We start from the raw sequence: 22349 nt of genomic DNA on the forward strand, positions 1-22349 counted from the left end.
CCACCGGGACTTCCTTGTGGGGAGGGGCTTGGGGACTGAGGGGCTTACTGAGAGAATAAGGCACGTGAGGTGGAGCTGAAGGCCAGCGGGCTCTCAGCTAAGCTGGTCCTCATACTGCTTGCGGAAACAGTCGCCGGCCGGGAAGAAATCCCAACATCTCTCTTGGTACATCTTCCAGACATAAGACTCCTAGGTGGGGGGGGGGGATGAGAAGAGTCCATTGGTCACATCTTCAAATGCTTGATATTGATTGGAGCTTTCTGCTGCCACAGGCTCATCGGCCTTATATTAAAGCTCCCCTGTCCCTGCCCAGTGCCCATCATCAATACACCCTTACCTGACCCGTGTGTTCTGTTTCGTCCTTGTTAATTAGATACATCAGGAAAAACCTGTGAGAGGGAGGGCCGTGGGCGATACGTCAGAACCACTCTGACCTTCTGATTGGCTGACTGGAAGCGTACCCGTGGGCCCACGCCCCCTTCCCTAATTGGCCAAGGCTCCATAAGCCCAACCCTGGCTGTCCGTAGCCATGTTCCCATCTCCTGATTGGCCAGCCGGCCCGCGCTCACATGTAATTGGCCAGGTTGTGTTCCTCTAGCGTGTGGGTCTCGAACCCGTGTGGCGTGGTGTCAAAGTAGTCACTGCCTATTCCGCAGATGAAGCACTTGGTCTGTGGGTGGTGAAAGACATCAGAGTGTGGTCCACTGGACTGCCAGTGAACCAACGCTCCTCAGGGCACCGCCAGAAGGGACCCACCTCCATATCTTCCTTCACTTGCTCCTGTTGGTCTCGGAGCTCACCGAAAGCATCGATAATCAGACCTGTGGAGGTGGCCGCGGTCAGTGCCCGACTCGAGCGAGCTCAGACTCGTCCTCCCGCAGTGCCCTGCCTTCCGTCCCCAGTGCCCTAACCCCATTCTGCTTCCTCAGAAAAACAAAACTTGGTGTTTATTAAGGACTGAAGACATTTAAAGGCTATGGATTGACTTAATCTTCATGACAACCCTATGAAATTAGGATCATTAATACTCCATGTCGAGAATGGAGAAACTGAGGCCCAGAGAGGCCACTTGCCGCGGGACCAAGCTTGCCTGTGGGCACTCATCCCCACCCATGCCCGGCCGGCGCTGACCTTGGATGATGGCCAGCAGGATGATGATGACGAAGAAGAAGAAGGTGATGTCGAAGACCACCCTGTAGAGCTCATATTCGTCGCCGGCGGGGTCCTCGATCTCGTCCCCGATACCTCCGCCAGCGCGGACGCCCACGTACATGTGAAACAGGTAACACTGGGGCGGGGGGAGGGCAGAGTCACGCACCCTATCACTCAGTGGGACAGGCGGGGCTGGGACACAGCAATGGCTGGCACCTGGAGCCCTGACCCTTAGGGCTCACAGACACCGCCTCAGACAGCCTGGAAATGGTCAGGCCTGGGGTAGGAAGGCGCCCGCACAGAGGTCCAGGCGGGGATTCCATGTAGTGTGATCTGAGCCAGGGAAGTGTAGGAGGCTCCCAGAGCCCAGGGAGCTTGTGCCTCAGCGAGGCTTCCTGAAGAGGGCAGGCCTGCGGGCTGGAACCTGAAGGAGGTGTTAGGTGAAAGGGTGGTGGGGAAGAGGGTTCCAGGCACAGAAATCCACAGGGGAGGAAAGACTAAGCGTTGCAGCCTGAGGATGTAGCTCAGTGACAGCATGCACTGACGCCTGAGTTCAATCCCCAGCACGGGGTGGGGGGGGTCGCAGGTTCGAAGCCAGCCGTGCTGGCTTAAGAGACCCTGTTTCAAAAATATAAAATAGGTCTGGAGTGTAGCCCGGAGGTAGAAGGGCTTCCAGGAACCAAAAAAAAAAAAAAAAAAGAAAGAAAAATTTGCTGTCAGGCAGAACTGAAAGAGGTTTGGTGAGGTTGATAAATGGAGCAGCTGTGAGCAAGGCCAGGGAGAGCTGAGGCAGAGCCCCATTATGAAGGTTCTAAGGCCCCTGGCCCAAGCAGTGCTCAGGGAGGGCTTGCTGTAAAAGGCAGCATTTAAGTTGAAAGCTGAGGAGTCAGGCGAGGAGATGTGTATGTGTGTCGGGCCTGGAGTAGGGGTGGGCAGAAGGAGGTCAGGTGCAAAGGGCCTGTGTCAAGAGGAAACACTTGGACTTGAGGAACTGAAAGAGGATCAGGCAGCCAGAAAGCAAAAAGCAAGAGGCACTGTGGTTAGACTGAGGCAGGTTAAACTTGGGTAGGAGCGCTTCCCAGGCTTTGTAAGCCATGGCGGGGCAATTCAGTTCCATCTGCTGGGTGCAGAGGAGCTACCAGAAGGTTCTGAGCAGAGGAGAGATAGAATATGGTCCACCCCTGGCAGTCTTGAGTAGGTGCTAAAGCTACCGACTGTGATGGGGACAAGGCCAGCTCTGGTGGGGCCTCTAGTGCCAGGCTGAGAAGCTGGACTTTGTCCTGAGAGCAGGGACCCATGGAGCCAGGCACCCCATCACCTTCTGAGATAAGCCCCTGAAATGATTCTTTCAGTTGTGGCCCTTGCCTGTAGTCAATCTGAGTTCTGATCACCACTATTAAAAGAGAAAATATAAACATGTACTTCCTGATGCAACTGTGAGTGGAACTTTTAATCACAGGTAATGAGAGTAGCTAACATCTGTAAAATCTTATTTTTTGCAGTACTGGGGATTGAGCCCAGGGGCTGTCTACAACTGAGCTACACCATCAGACCCTTTCTTTTTTGTTGTTGTTGTACTGGGTATTGAACCCAGGGGCATTCTACCTCTGAGCTACACCCCCAGCCCTATTTTTTATTCTTTATTTTTGAAACAGATTCTCACTGAGTTGCAAAGGGCCTCACTAAGTAGCTGAGGTTGTCTGTGAACTTCCGGTCTCAGCCTCCCAAATGCTGGGATTACAAGTGTGTGCCACCAAACCAGGTTTTATTTTCTATTTTGAGATGGGGCCTTGCTAAATTGCCCAAGCTGACCTTGAACTTCCTTTCTTTTGTGGAACTGAGGATGGAACCTATGGGCATTCTACCTCTGAGCTATACCTCCAGCCCTTTTTTATTCTTTTTATTTTGAAACAGGGTCTAAGTTGTAGATGGCTTCACTAAATAGGTGAGACTGGCCACAAACCTGCAATCCTCTGGTCTCAGCCACCCAAGTAGTGGAATTACAGGCATGCACTACTTCACCTGGCTATAATCTGTGTAATTTTTTTTTGTGGTACTAGGGTTCCTGGAAACCCTTCTACCTCTCGGCTACACTCCCAGACCTATTTTATACTTTTTTATTTGGAAACAGGATCTCTTAAGCCAGCACGGCTGGCTTCGAACCTGAGCAATCCTCCTGTCTCCACCTCCCAAGCACGGGGATTACAAGCATGCACCACCACGCCCGGCTTATAATCTATGTAATTTTTAATAAATGCCAGGCATTATTCTAAGACTACTGTCCCTCCTTGGTGGTGCTGGGAATGGAACTCAGGGTTTCATGCATGGCAGGTAAGCTCTCAGTTGCTGAACTACACACCCAGCCCAGTAACACAGTTTTTTTTTTTTTTTTTTTTTTTTTGCTGGGGATGGAGCCCAGGGGCATTCTACTTCTGAGCTACACCCCCAGCCCAATTTTTAAGTCTTTTTATTTGTGAAACAGGGTCTTACTGAGTTATGAAAGGCCTCGCTACGCAGCTGAGTCTGTCTGCAAACTGTGATCCTCCAGTCTCAGCCTCCCAATGCAGGAATTACAAGCGTGCGCCACCACGCCTAGCTAGTAACATGGTTTTAACAGCTGAAATACTCGTACACAATGGCTTACTAAGCCCTTGTTCAAAGCGCCTTGGATGTGTCAGCTCCTGAGCCCTCACCACACACTCACAGGCTGGTGCTGTCAGGAGCCGCTTTCCAGATGGGGAAGGGGAGGCCAGCCGCTCGCCCTCAGGTGGGGGCTCACCGTCATCATGTCGTCGCACTTCATGTCTGGCTCATCCTCATCCTCACTCTTGTTGTAGAACTTGCGGAAGAAGTTGAAGGCCACCACGGTGTACAGGTAGACCACCACGGCCAGGAGGCCCACGGTCATCACCAGCTGGGGACAGCAGCGGTGGTCAGCTCCATGCCCCTCTGTGCCCTCGGCCTCACTGCCCCCGAGCGCCCCGGCACAGCTCGGTCCGCTCCTCCCCCACGGCCACACTTATCCCCATCAGGTCCGGTCCACACCTGCTTTCCGTTGTGGGTGACGGATGAGAGGATGGTACGCAGCGTCTTGACCCCCATGGCAATGTCCAGCAGGTGGGCAGCAAAGAAGAAGTTGTTGTAGTGACCCAGGAGGGACATCACCATGTACCAGCTCAGGTATAGGAAAGACTGGGGGAACGCAGGGCTCAGGGTCAGGGAGGACACAGACACAGAGGCCAGCACTCGGGCGGGGCTGCCATCTCTGGGAAGGGAGGACATGGAGGGCAGGGGGCAGGGGGAGGTGGGGACCCTGTGCTGGAGGAAGTAGTTGGGTTCCACAAGCACTCTAAGGTGTCCAAGGATGGTCTGGGGGACAAGGAATCTCAGGGGTGAGAAGGTACCCTGGGTCAGGGGCACACAGGGGCCCAGGAGTCATTCTCCATCAGGGACACCTGGAGATGGAGCCCCGCCTCCCAAGGCCCCGCCCTGCTGAGCCTCTCACGTTGTCTGTGAAGATGACCCCGAACTTCCAGATCTGGTACTTGACATCGATAGACATGATCCTGTGCAGAGGCAGGGTGGGTGGAGTTGGGCTGATGCCCAGGTCAGGTCAGGACCCCTCCCCCCCTTGCCTGGCCACCACCCCAGGGTTCCTGGCTCACCAGGTCAGGAGCCCAGGCGGGGGGTGGGGCTTGCGCTCATGCTGGGCTGTGATCTCCAGCGAGGCCAGATCCATGCCCAGCAGCTCAGCGATACGCTCCCTCCCGAAGATGTCGCCATGTTTGTCCAGGACCTGCTCGAGCAAATGCCAGGCCATCAGGCATGACTGGAGGGGGCAGGGGGCTACGTCCTTGGGGTCTGAAGGAAAGTTCTGGAGATGCGCTGAACTTTGTGAGAGGGACTGGGGGTGCATTTTTCTGGGGAGAAGGGACAGGGCTTCCTTCAAATCCTCACAGGGAAGGTTAAAAAGTGATAGAGGTGCTGACTGGCTGATCAAATGAACTGGGATAATCTGCTGACGTAGGTACAGAGGCAAGCAAGCCTATGCAGTCAGCCCTGTCACCAGGAGCTCATCTCCTCCTGTTCACGACCTCGCAGCCTCCCTGTGGCTCCTCACCCACACCACACACATTTTTGCCTCAGGGAATTTGCACTGGCTGTTCCCCCAGCTAGGACACTCTTCTATCTAGATCATTCCCTCACCTTCTGAAGAATAAATATGATCCTTCCTGAGCCTCTTGTATAAAATAGCAACCTCCCCTGCCCAACACACATACTCCCCACTCCTTATCTGCTCTATTGATTGATTGGTGGAACCAGGGATGGAACTGAGGGCCTGTGTATGCTAGGCAAGTGCTTTACCACAAAGCTCCACCCCGGCACCACCTGCTTCATTTTTTTCTACAACTTGTGCACATCAGCTATCTTTCCAACTCAAAGGTCAGAATCACTGTTTTGTTTGCTGAACCCCAGGTCCCTAAGACACTTCCTGGCACACAGTAGGTATTAAAAAATGTTGTGTGTTCAGGTGTGGTGGTGTAGCATTTGGGAGGCTGAGACAGGAGGATCACGGTTCATGGACAGCCTCAGCTACTTAGTGAGGCCCGCTGCAACTTAGTGAGACCCTGTTTTAAAATAAAGAATAAAAAATAGTGCTGGGGTTGTAGCTTGGAGGTAGAATATCCCTGGGTTCCATCTCCAGTACTGAAGAAAAAAAAAAGCTGGGCGTGGTGGAGTATGCTTATAATCCCAGAATTCAGGAGACTGAGACCAGGGGATCACATTCGCAGACGGCCTCAGCTACCTAGTGAGGACCTCCGCAACTTAGTGAGACCCTCTTTCAAAATAAAGAATAAAACATAGGACTGGGGGTGAAGTTCAGAGGTACAATGCCCCTGGGTTCCATCTGAGTACCGCAAAAACAAAAACCAACCAACCAAAAAAACACTGTGTAAGCCAGGCATGGTGACACACACTTGTAATCTCAATACCTAGGAGGCTGTGACAGGAGAATTGTAGGTTCTCAGCCAGCCTCAGCAACTTAGTGAGGCCCTGTTTCAAAAAAAAATTAATTGTAATAATGATACACTTGTCTGAGGGTGTAGTTCAGAGGCAGAACGCCCCTGGGTTCAAATACCCAGTACCAAAAGAAAATTTTTTTATTTTGTGCCAGAATCTCACTATATTTATTGCCTAGGCTGGCCTCAAATTCCTGGGCTCAAGTGATCCTCCTGCCTCAGCCTCCTGAGTTGCTGGGATGACAAAAATCCACTTTGGTTTTTGTTTGTTTGTTTGTTTTTGTATTACTGAGAACTGAACCCGGGAGTGCTCCACCACTGGGCTACACCCCCAGCCTATCTTATTTTTTATTTTGAGAGTGTCTTGCTAAGTTGCCCACGCTGATCTGGAACCTGTGACACTCCTGCCTCAACCTCCTAAATAAGATGGAAACTGAGTACAGAAATGTTGACAAGCTGGGAGTGGAAAAGCAGGTGACCTTTAACTGTGGGCTTAAGACCATGCTGCTCACTGCTGCCCTCACAGCCTTTTTCTATGATCTCATTCTAAAGGGGTGTGTCCTTGTCACAACCATGGCCCCTGCAGAAGCTGAGTGCTCCTCACCGAGCCCTTGGGTGCTGGCGAGGCTGGGACAGCCCTGTGCAGAGTGGCCCCACCAGGAAAGCGCTTTCCCCACCCCCTCCATGGCCCCTTACCTTCCGCTTGACAAATTTGTCCCAGTAGTTGCTGGGGAAGGACCTGCCAAGAGAGAGCGCTGGTGAGATGTCAGGGCAGGGGCCTCCAGCCAGGCAGGCTGGTGGAAAGCCAGGGCTGTAAGCCAGGCCTGGTGGCGTGCATCTGTGATCCTAGTTACTTGGGAAGCTGAGACAGGAGGATCCCAGGTTCTCAGCCAGCCTCAGTTACTTAGTGAGGCTGTTTCAAAATAAGAACTAAAGTAGGACTGGGGGTGGAACTCAAGAGGTAGAATGTACTTGAGTTCAACCTCCAATACCACACACAAAGAAATTCAGTGCTTTTTTCCCCTTCCTTTTATTTTCTTATTTATTTATTTATTTATTTGGGTACTAGAATTAAACCCAGGGTTATTCTGCTTCTGAGCTATACCCAAAGCCCTATTTTATTTATTTTGGTACTAGTTATTGAATCTAGAAGCATTCTACCTCCAAGCTACACTCCCAGCTCAATGTTTTTTATTTCGTATTTGGAAAAGGGTCTCATTAGGTTGCTGAGAGCCTCACTAAATTGATGAAGCTAGCTTTGAACCTGTAATCCTTCCTGTCTCAACTTCCCAAGCACTGGGATTACAAATGTGCACCACCACACCCAGCTCTTTTTTTTTTTAATTTTAAAACATAAATAGGCATAGCCAGGCATGGTGGTGCACACTTGTAATCCCAGTGCTTGGAAGGCTGAGACAGGAGAATCGCACAGGTTCAAAGCCAGCCTCAGCTACTTAGTGAGGCTCTCAGCAACTCAGTGAGACCCTGTTCCCAAATAAAGTATAAAATAGGTCTGGGAGTATAGCCTGGAGGTAGAAAAGCCCCTGGGTTTCACCCCCAGTACCACCAAAAATAAATAAATAAATAGAACAGGATCTCATAGTACATGCTTAGTATTTGGGAGGCTGAGACAGGAGGACTGTAGGTTCGCGGCCAGCTTCAGCTACTTAGGCCCTCTGCAACTTAGTGAGACCCTATTTCAAAATAAAGGATAAAAAATAGGGCTGGGGGTGTAGCCCAGAGGTAGAATGCCCCTGGGGTCAATCCCTAGTTCCTAAATAAATAAAGTAGGGCAAGGGGTATATCTCAGAGGCAGAACGTCCCTGTGTTCAATCTTCAGTACCATGCCAAAATTTTTATAAAAATAATAAAACAGGGTCTCACAAAATTGTTGAGGTTGGTCTCAAACATGTGATCCTCTTGACTCAGCCTCCTAAGTACTGAGATTATAGGTGTGCACCATTACACCCGGCTCCCCAAGAGGGACTTTATTTTATTTATTTATTGCGGGTCTGGAGATGGAACCCAGAGGCATTTGACCTCTGAGCTATACCCCCTGCCCTATTTTTTATTCCTTATTTTGAAACAGGGTCTCACTAAGTTGCAGAGATGAGGCTGTTTGCAAACTGTGATCCTCCGGTCTCAGCCTCCTGAATGCTGGTATTACAAGCGTGCGTCACCACGCCCAGCTCCTAGAGGGACTTTAATGCATGGGAAATGTGTCTACTTTGTGTGTGTGTGTGTGTGTGTGTGTGTGTGTGTGTGTGTGTGTGTGTTACCAGGAATGGAACCCAGGGGCTTTCTACCTCTGGGCTATACTCCCAGACCTATTTCTTATTTTATATTTTATTTGGAAACAGGGTCTCACTGAGTTGCTGAGAGCCTCACTCCGTAGCTGAGGCTGGCTTCGAACCTGAGGGATCCCCCCGTCTCAGCCTCCCAAGTGCTGGGATTACAAGCGTGCGCCACCATACCTGGCTTGAAATGTGTCTATTTTTAAAAGGGAAAACCAGACTTGTGGAGTCAGAGTTACAGGGATTGGAACTGTGCTGCTCTGAGGCCAGGCCTGGGCTAGGGTGCAAACTTCAAACTCAGTTCTGCTCTCCCTGCCCCACAGCAGTTCTGCAATCCTGCGGCTGGGGGCTGGGCCCTTACGGTGTGTTGAGCACCAGGCGGTCCCACTGCCCCTTCACGTCATCGTCTTCGGGCTGCTCCGTGATGTAGAGGCCATCAAACTCTAGCTTTCGGGCCAACTCCTTCTCCCGCTTAAAGATCACCAGGGGCACCTGGGTTGTGGAGGGTGGCAGAGGGGTGGGTATTAAGGCCTTAGGCACCTCAGGGAGACTGCTGCTTCTGCAGAAGCCACGAGATCTCCTCTAAGCCTGTGCATGGCCTTGAGTCAGCGGACCTTTCCCACGGTGTTCAGAAAGACACTGGGAAGCACAGGCAGGGGGTCAGGGTGGGATGCGAGGCCTGGGAGCCCAGCAATTAGGCCTGGTGCCGGCTAGTTCCCAACTCAGATGGAAGCAGGGCAAAGCATTGCAGGCAGGGGGAACAGCATATGCAAAAAGCTCCAACTCAAAGAACCGTACATTCAACAGTAAAGTAACAAGATTTTCTACAACCGCCAGACCTCAGAGAACGCAGCTGACGCTCTCAGGCCACTCCAAGGGGGCACTACAAACCTCAGGTGTATCTGATGTCAAAGCCTGGTAGCATCCATGTTATGGCTGAGATGCCAGAGTCCCCCCGAGATCTTAATTCCCCAAACAACCCACATGCAGGAAATAGTATTCCCCACGACAAATAAGCCTCCTGACACAGAAGTTGCTGTAGTCACACTGCACGGCACAGAAAGTCCTAGGCGTGGCTCCTCGGCGGTGACCAGCCTCAGCTCCCAATTTGAATATCATCCTTGCTGAGTCCCCAACCTTGTGCCCAGTGTCCCAGTCCTTTCCCCAAACCCAAGCTCCCTGTCTCAGCCACTTCAAGGGCCCGAACACAAGGTCCTTTCAGCCAGTGCCCCCACATCCACGCCCCCCTCAAGCCCCTGGCACAGACTGTGATGGTGGCCCACCTTGAGGCAGTTGTAGCCGATGATGCAGAGAAAGGCCACGAGCGTGTGGAGCAGGCTCAGGCACCGCAGGGCCGGTTCCATGTAGCCCGTGCTCTCCTCCAGGAAGTAGTACACCACGTTCTCATCCTCATCGCCCTCCACCTCCTCACCGGCCCCTGAGCCCCAGCCAGAGCCTCCACCAGACCCTGCGCCGGACAGGTCCCCAGCTCCTGAGCCCTCCATGTCCTCCTCCCCAGGTGGAGAGTCTGAGACCTGAAGTGGGGGAAGAGAGCAATCAGGGCGGGGACCCTGGTGTTCTCGGACCTGATCTGTCACACACAGAACCGACACAGCGGCCTCCATTCTCGAGGATGGACTGGGCCTCTCTCAGACACAGGCTCGGCAGTACTGTCAATCAAGACGGAGGGCAGGCTCAGGACCCTCATCTTGGGAATTTGCCCATTGAACTGAGTGACCAGAGGACTGAAAACAGTTCCAACTGGTTGTCCTGCCAGCAGAGGCCTAAGGAGACTGAACACTAATAACACTAATACTGAGATGGGTTGGTAGCTAACATGAATCCAGCACTTTCTTTTTGTGTGTGTGTGGGTTTGGGGATGGAACCCAGGGGCATTTGACCTCTGAGCTACACCCCTGCCCTATTTTTTATTCTTTATTTTGAAACAGGGTCTCACTAAGTTGTAGAGGGTCTTACTAAGTAGCTGAGGCTGTCCACAAACTGCGAACCTCCGGTCTCAGCCTCTCGAATGCTGGGATTACAAGTGTGCACCACCACGCCCGGCTCCAGCACTTTCCGTAGCATGTTAACCCCCTCTTAATCCTCACAGCTCACAGGTAATAACATTTATTAACCCCCTCTTAATCCTCACAGCTCACAGATAATAATCCTTTCCTAACATACTGTAGCCAGTGAGTGGGGCTGCCAGCGCCTGCTCCCACCAAGGCCGTGCTCAGACCACTCTGGCCTGCTTGACTCCAAGCCAGACCCCAGGGCCCTCTGTCCTGGGCGAGGCCTGCTGCAGAGCCAGTTCCTTCCATCCTGTGAGCGGCCCACCTCCTCCCCACGAACCTTTCGCTGTATGAAAGCAAAGTGTGACAGAGTAAGGGGGCCTTGCAGAGAGGGAGGCCTGAGCCTGGCGCGCAGGCCGGCAGGTGGCAGAAGCTCCAGCTCCTGCTCTGACTCCCGCAGGTGCTCAGGCATCTATCCGAGAAGGACCCAGGCAGGGCCACTCACCTGCCCGAGGTCCCCAGATCCAGGTGTCCAGCCCCAACCCTCCTAAGAACACCGAACCCACACCTTGTCCCTTCTCTGCAGGGGCCCTGGGACCTCTGTGGGGCGGAGCCTCCTGGCCCACATTCTGGACAAAGGCCTGACCCTCCCAGCCCTGCATGACACGCACCTTATAAAACAGCAAGATAAAGTTGATGGCGAACGCCAGGAAAAGCGCAAGGAACCGCAGGGTATAGAAGTTCCGGGAGAGGTAGTTCTAGAGGGGAGAGGAAGGCAGAGAGCTGGTGGTCTGGCCCTCAGCGGTTGGTGCTGCACAACCTCCTACTTACTAAGTGCTTCCTGTGTACCAGGATGGGCTGAGAGCTTGTGTAGCTCTCACCACATCCCTACAAAATAGGGGCTGTTGTCAGGTCATGAGGGAACCGAGGCTCAGGGAGGTGGCGTCTTGCTCAAGGACACAAAGCCAAGGAGTGACAGCCCCCCCCCCCCCCGTGCTGGGGATGAACCCAGAGCCTTGCCAGCACCCTACTGACCAGCTGTGCCTCCAGCAGCAGGATCTGAACCTAGGCAGTCAGACTCTAAAGACCACACCCCAACCCCTCTGCCTTGCTGCTTCCCCTGAGGTCACCTGTCTGCTTAGGCCCAGGCAGGGGACATCTTCCTTCTCTCCCTTTTCTCTCTACTTTTCCATCACTCAGTCCTCCCATGAGTCCTCCCTGAACCCCTTCCTTCCTTCCCTTTCCTCTTTTTCTTTTTTTCTTTTTCTTCTCTTGGTACTGGGGATTGAACCCAGGGGCATTCAACTCCTGAGCTACACCATTAGCCCTTTATATTTTGAAACAAGGTCTCACTAAGTTGCTGAGGGTCTCTCTAAATTTCCGATGCTGGTCTTGAACCTGAGACCCTCCTGTCTCAGCCTCCCAAGAACTGGGATCATAGATGTGCACCACCACGCTGGGCCTGAACCACCTTCTGTCCAACATGCTTCCCCATCCCCAAATGACCTCCCTCCTTCCACAGCCTGGATAAAGAGCTGTGAAAGCTCAGGCCCCCACGGGAGCTGGGGCAGGTGTGGGGTTCGGGGCTGAGGGCCAGGAAGCAGGCCACAGCGGGAGGACCAGAGCAGTGGCCTCAGCTGGATTCGGCTGTGGACAGAGGCTGGGGTGGGGAGCCTGAGCATGCAGCCCAGGTGAGCAAAGGTGTGCAGGTGGGAATGAGCATTCTGTGAAGGGAGACGGCAAGGCGCCAAGGGAGGGCCACTTGAAAAAGCTGCCCTGTACCCAGGCACCGGCTCTGTCTGGGGACAGCTTTGCTGTCTCGCCAGCCTGAGTGCTTCTTGAGACCAGGTTGGGGAGGAAAGAGAGAAGAGGCAGATAGTCTGGGAGGGAAGTTTCAGCATGCCTCCAGTGGGGACTCACCAAAAATTTTACTTTCTGCACCTCCATTTCCTCCCAGAATTCCTGCCCCGCACCTCCTTCCTCCTTCTTTGGAGGGGGTGGAGGAGGCGCTGTCTTCTTGGGGGGCTCTGGAGGGGGCTCAGGGGCTTCTTCCTTCTCCCCATTCTCAGTACTGCAGGGCAGAACAGAAAGAGGTCAGGAAGTGCCCGGGCAAGCCATTCACTGAAGCTACCTTGTGCCCAGGCCAGATCTGGATGGTGTTGGACAGGTCTTGCAGCCATGGAGCTCCAGGCCAGTAAGGTAGAGGGGTCCTGGCTGGGCTAGGGGAAGCCCAGAGACTTGTGGGAACCTGGAAGCAATATCTGCTCATCTTAGGAAAGGTCAAGTGTCAACTGAGGTTTCCTGGAGGAGACACCTGAGCCAGAATGCAAGGGCAAGGAAGACTCATGAAGCATTGGGACAGTGTCCAGGCAGAGGGGGTGGCTCATAGGGCCCAGAAGTAACAGAGGAAGTCCATTTCTCTATTCCCTTTCACCAAGCCTCCTCCGTGCCCAGGTCTGGGCTAGGTGATGGTGAAGATACAAGGTGACCAATCAGACTTCGACTGGACCTCAGGAAGCATGTAGTAAGGGGGGGCGTTGGCAGGGTGGCCGCGCCCCAGACACTCACTCGGCTTTCTCAGGCTCAGGCTCAGGCTCTGGCTCCGGCTCTGGTTCTGGAGGCAGCTCCTCCCCTTCTCCATCCACCTGGGGACAAGCATGTGCCTAAGCTTTTCTATGCCCATTCCACTCTGTCCCTCCTTAGTACCCTTCAGTAATCCCAGTTGAGGTGTGTGTGTGTGTGTGTGTGTGTGTAGTGCTGGGGATAGACCCAGGAGCACGCTTGTAATCCTAGCATTTGGGAGGCGGAGACAGGAGGATCACACAGGTTCGAAGCCAGCTGTGCTGGCTTAAGAAATCCTGTTTCCAAATAAAAAGTATAAAATAGGTCTGGGAGTATAGCCCAGAAGTAAAAGGGTTTCCAGGAACTCAGTATCACCAAAAAAAAAAAAAAAAAAAAAGAATAAAAAATAAGGCTGGGGTGTAGCTTGAAGGTAGAATTCCTCTGGGTTCCATCCCCAGTGCAGGAAAAAAAAAAAATTAAAAAATACACTCCAGCCCTATATTTATTTATTTGAGGTTCTGTGGATGGAACCCAGGGACATTCTATCCCTGAGCTATACCCTCAGTCCTATTTTTTATTGTTAATTTTGAAATAGGGTCTGAGTTGCAAAGGGCTTCACTAAGCAGCTGAGGCTGTCTACAAACTGTGATCCTCTGGTCTCAGCCTCCAGAATGCTGGGATTACCTGTGCCACCACACCCAGCCTTATTTGTTTGTTTTTATTTTTGTGGTACTGAAGGTGGAACCCAGGGGCTTTTCTACCTCCGGGTTATACTCTTAGACCTATTTTATACCTTATTTGGAAACAGGGTCTAAGTTGCTGAAAGCCTCACTTAGTAGCTGAGGCTGGCTTTGAACCTGTGCGATCCTCGTCTCTGCCTCCCAAGCACTGGGATTACAAGTGTGGACCACCACCGGCTTTTTTTTTTTAATTTACTTTTGCAGGTCTAGGGATGCAAGCCAGGGGCATTTGACCTCAGAGCCACACCCCCTGCCCTATTTTTTATTTTGAAATAGGGTCTTACTAAATTGCTGAGGCTGTCTGCAAACCATGATCCTCCAGCCTCAGCTTCCCAAATGCTGGGATTACAAGTGTGAGCCACCACACCCGGCTTTTTAAAAATTTTTTTGAAACAGTCTTCATAGGTTGTTGAGAGCCTCACTAAATTGCCAAGAATTGCTTTGAATCTGTGATCATCCTCTCTCAGCCTCCCAAATACTAGGATTACAGGTGTGTACCACCACACCTGGCTGTAATCATTTTTGTTGGTTTTTTTTTTTTTTGCAGGTCTGGGGATGGAAGCCAGGGACATCCGACCTCTGAGCTACATCCCCGGCCCTATTTTTTATTCTTTATTTTGAAACAGGGTCTCACTAAATTGTGGAGAGCCTCACTGAGTAGCTGAGGCTGTCGGTGAACCACGATCCTTTGGTCTCAGCCTCCTGAATGTTGGGATTACAAGCGTGGGCCACCATGCCCAGTTTTGTAATCCGAATTGAGTTTTATACTTTCCTCACCTAAAGGAAGAGGTGTGTGTGTGTGTGTGTGTGTGTGTGTGTGTGTGTGTGTGTGTACATGTGCGTGCATGGTGCTAGGGATTGAACCTAGGAGCATTCTACCTTCGAGCCACACCCCAGCCCTATTGTATTCTTTATTTTGAAAGAGGGTTCACTAAGTTCCAGAGGGTCTCACTAAGTAGCTGAACCTGGCCTTGAACCTGCGATCCTCCTGACTCACTCAGCTTCCCAAATACTGGGATTACCGAGCATGCCACCATGCCCAGCTACCCTAGCCCCCCCCCCCCTTTTTGGTGGTACTAGGGATGGAACCCAGGGGCCTTCTACCTCTGGGCTACACTCCCAGACCTATTTTATATTTTATTTGGAAAAAGGGTCTCTTAAGCCAGCTGAGGCTGGCACTGAACCTGTGTGATCCTCCTATCTCAGCCTCCCAAGCGTGGGGATTACAAGCGTGAGCCAGCACGCCCGGCTACCCTAGCCCTTTTTAAATTTTTTGTTTTTGAAACAGGGTCTCACTAAATTGTTGACACTGGCTTCGAACCTGTGATCCTCCTGTTTCAACCTCCCAAGTACTGGAATTACGGGCATGTGCCACCATGCCTAGCCAGGAAGAGGGATTATGATACCCATTGTAAGGGAGGGGAAACTGAGACTCAGAAAGGTGGCACACCTGGACCAAAGCACTGTGCAGGGTCAGACTGTCCAATAGGAGCTCTTGTCCCTGGTAGTTTCACATCACCTTGACAACCATAAGCCACCAGGGCGGTCACAGCACCAAGGGCCTTAGCCACCTGGGCTACCTAGTTCCCGCACCACCCTGGTTTCTGCGGGGCGTCCCTGGCCCGTCTCCTGCGGTCCTTTTGGTCTTGGTCTCCTGGTTTGGCCCCCGGGTCTTGCGCGCTCCCTGGCTGCAGGTGTCTTTTAACTTTCTGCGTCTGCCCGTCCCCTCCAGCCTGTGTGTCCGTCTCCACCCGCTCACCCCCAGCTTCCTCTTGAGGATGGGGGAGCCCTCTGGCGTGGGCGGCTCCGCCGGCGTCGTGTCGCCCATGTCCCCGAGGCCGCCGGCCACCTCGGGTCGGAAGGGGCTCCCATCGGCCGCCGCCCCGGCCCCGTCGGCGCCGCCCCGCGCGTCCTCGTCGGCGGCCGCGTCCTCGTCGCCCGCGCCCTCGGCGGCGCCGCCCGCGCCCGCGCCCGCGCCCTCGCCGTCCGCGTCGCCGGCCGGCCCGGCCGGCTGCTCGCCGTGCACCTCGTCGCCCGTGGGGTCGGGCATGCCGGCCAGCAGCTCGGTCACCGTCACCTTCTTGGCGCCCTCCACCAGCCCGCCGCCGAACAGCGAGCCCCACAGCAGGCGCAGCGCGCCCGCCGCCGCGCCCGCGCCCAGGGCGCCCGCGCGCGCCAGCAGCGCCCAGAGCAGCGCGCGCGCCGCCGCCGCCGCCTCGCGCACGGTCAGCCGCCGCAGCCGGCGTGCGCGCCGCCGCAGCCCGCGGTAGCTCAGCCCGCGCAGCGCCCGGCTCGCCGCCGCCGCCAGGCGCGCGCCCGCGCCCGCGCCCGCGCCCTCGGCCGCCGCCTCCGCCTCGCCCTCCGCCTCCGCCTCCTCCTCGTCCGCCTCGGGCTCGCCCTCGGGCTCCGAGATCTGCGCCGCGATCTGCATCTCGAAGATGGTGTCCTCGCAGAAGCTCACGAACAGCTCCATCTTCTCCGCCTCGCCGCCCTCGTTCACCACGTCGAAGATGAACTGGCGCTTGGACTCCTTCACCTGCAGCGCACGGGGCGGGGTGGGGGGGGGCGCTGAGCGCGGGGCGACCCGGCCTGGAGCAGGCCCAGGGCCGGCCTCAGCCCCAGCGACGAGGCTCTCTGCAATTTAGTGAGATCTTGTTTCAAAATAAAAATTAAAATAGGTTGAGAGTGTATCTCACAGGTAGAATGCCTCTGGGTTCAATCCCCAGCACCACACACACACACACACACACACACACACACACACACACACGATAAAAAGTAAAAAGTAGGTCTAGGAGGTGTAGCTTGGAAGCTTGGAGGTAGAATGCCCCTGGGTTCAATCCCGAGTACCACAAAAAAGAAGAAAAAAAGAGGACTTTAGGTATAGCTCATTGGTAGGGCACCCTAGATTCAACCTGCATATAGAGATATACAAATTATATATATATATATATATATATATATATATATATATATATATATATATATATATATATATCGGGTCTGGGGATGGAACCCAGAGGCATTTGAACTCCGAGACCCAGAGGCATTTGAACTCCGAGCTACACCTCCTGCCCAATTCTTTATTCTTTATTTTGAAACAGGGTCTCACTGAGTTGCGGAGGGCCTCACTGAGTAGCTGAGGCTGTCTGTGAACTCTGATCCTCTGGTCTCAGCCTCCCAAGCTCTGGGATTACAAGCGTGCGCCCCACGCCCAGCTGTTACATATCTTTTTAACTTACACTTAATTTTCAGGTAACATCAGGATGCCAGTGTACACCCATAGACCCCCTCAAAGAATCCCTCTATGTCCTCGGCACACATGCTCGCTCCTTAGCCAGCTGTGCCCTATCAGCCCCTCCTATGCCTAGCACACAAATGCTTGAATGCCTCTTACACACTTGCTTGCCCCCAAAGCACACGCACATAGCCTGGCGCTCCCCAGTCCACCGTGCACACCCAACCGACGTGTGCTTCACATCCTCTCACGCTCCTCATGTGACCTCAGCCCTGCCTGTCATTCTGCTGGCCCTCTTGCATTCATACCCCCTGTACACCTGCATAGCCCTTGCACGCCCTTACACGCACACTTCCCTTGGGCTCCTCAGATGCACCCAGGAATCTGCACACTCCTCCCACATGCTCTTGCAGGCTCCTTCCTGTCTCACACTCGTAGCCCACAATACTTGCACACTCACTACCTCTAACGACTGGGCTCCTCTTGTCTCCTCACTCGGGCCTCTGTCCCACAGAGCACCCCGCCCTCATGCTCTGGAAGCTCCCGTGCACTGACTGTACAACTGCAGGCCCCTCCCATCCCCACCATCCTTCAGGTCCCAGTGCCTGCCCCCGTGCCTCCCCTCTGTGTGCACCAAGCCGCATGCACGGTCTTGCTCCGGTGACATCTCCCGTGCCACCACACCCTCCTCACATCCTCCACAGAAGCCCTCAAGGTCTTGCACACTTGCCTCTATCCCCTGGGGCATCCTTGCTCACTCCCATCTGGGCCACCTGTGTGTGCTAGGCATAGGAGGGGCTGATAGGGCACAGCTGGCTAAGGAGCGGGCATGTGTGCCGAGGACATACAGGGATTCTCATAGGTGCCTTTGAGGGGTCACCCAGCATTCCAAGAGTGGGCATGGGCGAGAACACTAGAGGCTGCTGGGAAGGTGATGGGGGCTCTGTAACCCTGCACGTTCAAACAAGTGAGAGGGGTGTGCTTGTGTCAGGGCATAGGGCACAAGCAGCTGCAGTGAGGGCACACCACTGTTGCGTCTGCTTGCACAGAGGGTGTAGCCATGCGTGGGCCAAGCCTGCAAGAGGTGGGCGCTGGAGAGCCAGGACTGTACAGAGTCACTGCAGGACCCACACAATGTCCATAAAGGCGGGCGCGGGTTTGCTGGGGCGGAGCACGGGTCTGTAGTACAGCTGTGTAAAGCGCACACAGGCCCAAGTAGGTTCAAGGTGCCATGCAAGCCCGGGAGGGGGGTGGCATGCACAAGCGCATGGTCTGACCTGGGGCATCTCCCACTGCGCGCGGTTGGTCTCGGAGATCTCGAAGTAGATGCGCTCGATGCGGCGCGAGGCGCCCATGATCTCGATGCGGCCTAGGTAGGGCCGGAAGTACTCGAGGATGCTCTCGGCCAGCTCCAGGAAGGTGCGCAGGCGTGGGTCGTGCGGCACGTGCTCCGACAGGTTGGTGAGCAGCACCGCCACGTTGAAGCCGATGTCGCGGGCTGGCTCCTGGAAGCGGTTGGCAAACTCCTCGCAGTTGATCATCTCGTTCTCATCTGCTTCTGAGCAGGAAAGCAGGAACTGGATCTCGGGCCCAGAGAACTGCTTCTGGCTGTCCATGGCCTGCGGGCGTCAGGGAGGTCAGGGGGGGGGGGGGCTCAAGAGGCGCAGTGTTCTCCCCAGAGTAACTGCGGGCTTTTTAGAGACACAGAAGTCCAGATCCATATGCCCAGTGGCCGGGGCTGACACACAGTGGTTGTACCAACCGTTCAAATGCTGGGATACTGAGCCGCCACCTACTGTAAGATGCATTCCGCTTCCCGAGGTGGCAAAACGTGGCGAGGTACCCTTCTTTTACTCTATCTCACCTTCCCCTGAGGGAGCCACTATCCTGGAGTTGGTATGAATTCTTCCAAACCCGACTCAATCTTCTATTCCCTATGTCCAGTTGTTGCCCACAAAAAGTATACAGTAACCTGTGTTTTTTATTTACAGAATTTGTTACAATCATGTAATCTGAAGCTTGCTTTGTTTTCTTTTTCTTTTTTTTTTTTACATTTATTTATTTATTATTTTTTTTTAACTTTATAAAGAAAAGAGGTTTATTTAGCTCACAGGTCTGGAAGCCTCACGGCCTGAATCTAGGGAAGGCCTCTTTGCCAGGCGAGTCCCAGTCCCGAGGTGGCACGGGATTTCAGATGGCAAGAGTCAGACAGCACCGTGTGCAAGTCCCAGTCTCTCTCCCTCTTTGTATTCGTGTCGGCTCCACCAATGACTTTATCTAATCCTAATCACTTCCCAAAGGCCCCACCTCTAACCACTATTGCTAGATTGAGTTTTCATCCTCTTTACCATTACAGTAGAATTAAATTTCAATACTTGAACCTTTGGGGGACACACTCAAAACATATCCAAACCAGAAATAGCACTTAGTCTGCTTTTCTGCTTTTTTGTTTGTTTTGGGTTTTTTTGTACTGGGAATTGAACTCAAAGGCATTCTACCTCTGAGCTACACCCCAGCTCTTTTGATTATTTATTTATTTATTTATTTATTTGTATTGGGGATGGAACCCAGGGGCATTCCATTTCTGAGCTCCAACTCCAGCCCTATTTTTTATTCTTTATTTTGAAACAGGGTCTCACTAAATTGCAAAGGTCCTCACTAAGTAGCTGAGGCTGTCTGCAAACAGTGATTATTCCGTCTCAGCCTCCTGAATGCTGGGATTACAAGCGTGCGCCACACGCCCTTGCTTTGTTTTCACTCAACTGTATGTTGTCAATGTTGAAATATAGAAAATGAATCAATTTTTTTCCCTCTCTCTTTCTTCCTTTCTTTTTTTTTTTCTTTTCTTTTTTTTTCTTTTTTCTTTTTTTTTTTTTTTTGGTGGTACTGGGGTTCCTGGGAGCCCTTTTACCTCCAGGCTACACTCCCAGACCTATTTTTACATTTTTTATTTGGAAACAGGGTCTCCTAAGCCAGCACACGTGGCTGGCTTCGAACCTGCGATCCTCCTGTCTCCGCCTCCTAAGTGCGGGGATTACAAGCGTGTGCCACCACGCCCGGCTCTCTCTCTCTTTCTTTCTCTCACTCTCTCTCTCTGTGGTACTGGGGATTGAACCCAGAAGCATTCTATCTCCAAGCTACAACGCCATCCTTATGTATGTATGCATGCATGTATGTTTCAAAATAAAGAATAAAAAATAGGACAGGGGCTGTAGCTCGGAGGTCGAATGCCCCTGGGTTCCATCCCCAGACCCGCAAATAAATAAATAAATAAATAAATAAATAAATAAATAAATAAACAAAATAAAGAAAAAAAGTTAGGGCTGGGGGTGTAGCTTGGAGGCAGAATGTCCCTGGGTTCTGTCCTTAGTGCTGCAAAAAATTAAAATAAATTTCTGAGGCTGTCCTCGAACCTGAAATTCTCCTATATCAGCCTTCTAACTACTGGGATTATAGGCATGTGCCACCGGTCCCGGAATGAATCAATTTTACTGCTGTGGAGTATTCTTTTTTTTTTTTTTTTGTAAATATAGCATTCTTAATTTTCCTGGTGATGAACATTTATATTGTTTCCAGCTGTTTTGTTTTAGTATGTATGTATGCATGTATTTTGCATTACTGGGGATTAAACCCTAAGGCATTCTACCTCCAAATTACATCTCCAGACCTTTCTTTTTAATTCTGGTGATGGAGCCATTCTAACTCTGAGCTACCTTCAAACTACACCCCCAGCCCTATTTTTTATTCTTTATTTTGAAACAGGGTCTCACTGAGTTGCAAAGGACCTCACTAAGTAGCTGAGGCTGTTTGCAAACCACAATCCTCCTGTCTCAGCCTCCCAAATGCTGGGATTACAAGCATGTGCCACCACACCCGGCTTTTAAAAATTCTTTCTCTTTCTTTCTCTCTATCTTTCTGTGTGTGTGTGTGTGTGTGTGTGTGTGTGTGTGTGTGTGTGTGTGTGTGTTACCAGGGGCTTTCTACCCCCAGGGCTACACTCCCAGACCTATTTATATTTTGAAACAGGGTCTCAGTAAGTTGATGAGGAGCCTCACTAAGTAGCTGAAGCTGGCTTCAAACCTGCGCAATCCTCCTGTCTCAGCCTCCCAAGTGCTGGGATTACAAGTGCGTGCCACCACACCCAGCTTTAATTCTTTATTTTGAAACATGGTCTAAGTTTCAGAGGGCCTCCTTAAGTAGCTGAGGTTGGGCTTGAACCCGCTATCCTCCTGTCTCAGCCTCCTAAGTACTGGGATTAACAGCGTGTGCCATCACACCCTGCTTGTTTTCATTTTTTTTCCCCCCCAGTACTGGGCATGAAACCCAGGGGCATTCTATCTCTGAGCTACACCCTTTGCCCCTATTTTTCATTCTTTATTTTGAAGCAGGGTCTCGCTGAGTTGCAAAGGGCCTCACTAAATAGCTGAGGTAGTCCTCGAACCGTGATCCTCCTGTTTCAAACTCCCAAATGCTGGGATTACAAGAGTAAGCCACCACACCCGGCTTGTTTTAGTTTTTATAAGCAACATGTTCACGGGACATCCTTGTGCTGATTGCCAATGTACTTTTGCAAGAGTTTCTGGAGGGCAGGTTTTTAAGCATTTTTGATCACACCGGCAGTAAGAATGCATTTTTTACAATGTGACTCAAAGAAAAGAAGTTTCATAACACATTCATAACAATTCCAACTTTTGCTATGCAACACACTCTGTTCCATTTTATCTTTAAAGATGCTGGTCATGACTTACTGAATTAATTTTGTGACCTATAGGTAGGCTGCAAAATGCAGCCTGAGAAATGTTGCTGTGGGGTATGTAGAGAAGCGAAATTTTCTGGCCTAAGCAGTGCTTTGTAAAAAGCCAAGATCTTTGCAACTGCTTTCTAAATGAGTAACATGCTTCGCAAATCATGAAGGACTTTAGAAACCACAGTGCGTGGAAACATAATCGTACCGGAACTCCTCACCTTCTACCCTTAGCTCCACCAACCTGCCTCCCCGAGGAGTGGTGAGACGCTGCCTCAAAAGCTCACCCTCCATCAGGGCATGGTTGCACGTGCCTATAATCCCAGTACTTGGCGAGGCTAGGACAGGAGAATTTCAAGCTCGGGACCAGCCTCAGCAATTTAGTAAGACCCTGTTTCATAATTAAAAACCAGAGTGCTGGGGATGTAGTGTAGAGGTAGACTGCCCCTGGGTTCAATCCGTGGTACCCCCCCCCCAGAAAAAAAGAGTGGTGGGGAGGTGCACGCCTGTAATCGCAGTACTTAGGAGGCTGAGACAGGAGGATCACAGGTTTGAGGCCATCCTCAGCAAGTTATCGAGACCTTCA

General features: G+C 52.3%; 1 protein-coding gene across 2 annotated transcripts in view; it reads right to left on the minus strand.

Annotated features, from left to right (window-relative positions):
• Positions 1–93: 93 nt before the first annotated feature.
• RYR1 (ryanodine receptor 1) overlaps positions 94–22349 on the minus strand; it is a gene marked incomplete at both ends in the record, with an annotated part of 159744 nt that continues 137488 nt past the window's right edge. For both annotated transcript variants that reach the window (XM_080704165.1, XM_080704166.1), the window contains 17 exons: positions 94–189; positions 338–389; positions 570–670; positions 757–821; positions 1132–1288; positions 3932–4066; positions 4198–4344; positions 4658–4718; positions 4818–4948; positions 6870–6912; positions 8829–8959; positions 9751–10002; positions 11151–11237; positions 12400–12550; positions 13048–13124; positions 15541–16317; positions 18297–18638. In XM_080704165.1, the coding sequence (XP_080560291.1) occupies positions 94–189; positions 338–389; positions 570–670; positions 757–821; positions 1132–1288; positions 3932–4066; positions 4198–4344; positions 4658–4718; positions 4818–4948; positions 6870–6912; positions 8829–8959; positions 9751–10002; positions 11151–11237; positions 12400–12550; positions 13048–13124; positions 15541–16317; positions 18297–18638 (2805 nt within the window). The remainder of the gene's footprint in view (positions 190–337; positions 390–569; positions 671–756; positions 822–1131; positions 1289–3931; positions 4067–4197; positions 4345–4657; positions 4719–4817; positions 4949–6869; positions 6913–8828; positions 8960–9750; positions 10003–11150; positions 11238–12399; positions 12551–13047; positions 13125–15540; positions 16318–18296; positions 18639–22349) is intronic.

The sequence above is a fragment of the Muscardinus avellanarius genome (genome assembly GCF_963383645.1).
Source record: "Muscardinus avellanarius genome assembly, chromosome: 10".
NCBI classification, from domain to species: domain Eukaryota; kingdom Metazoa; phylum Chordata; class Mammalia; order Rodentia; family Gliridae; genus Muscardinus; species Muscardinus avellanarius.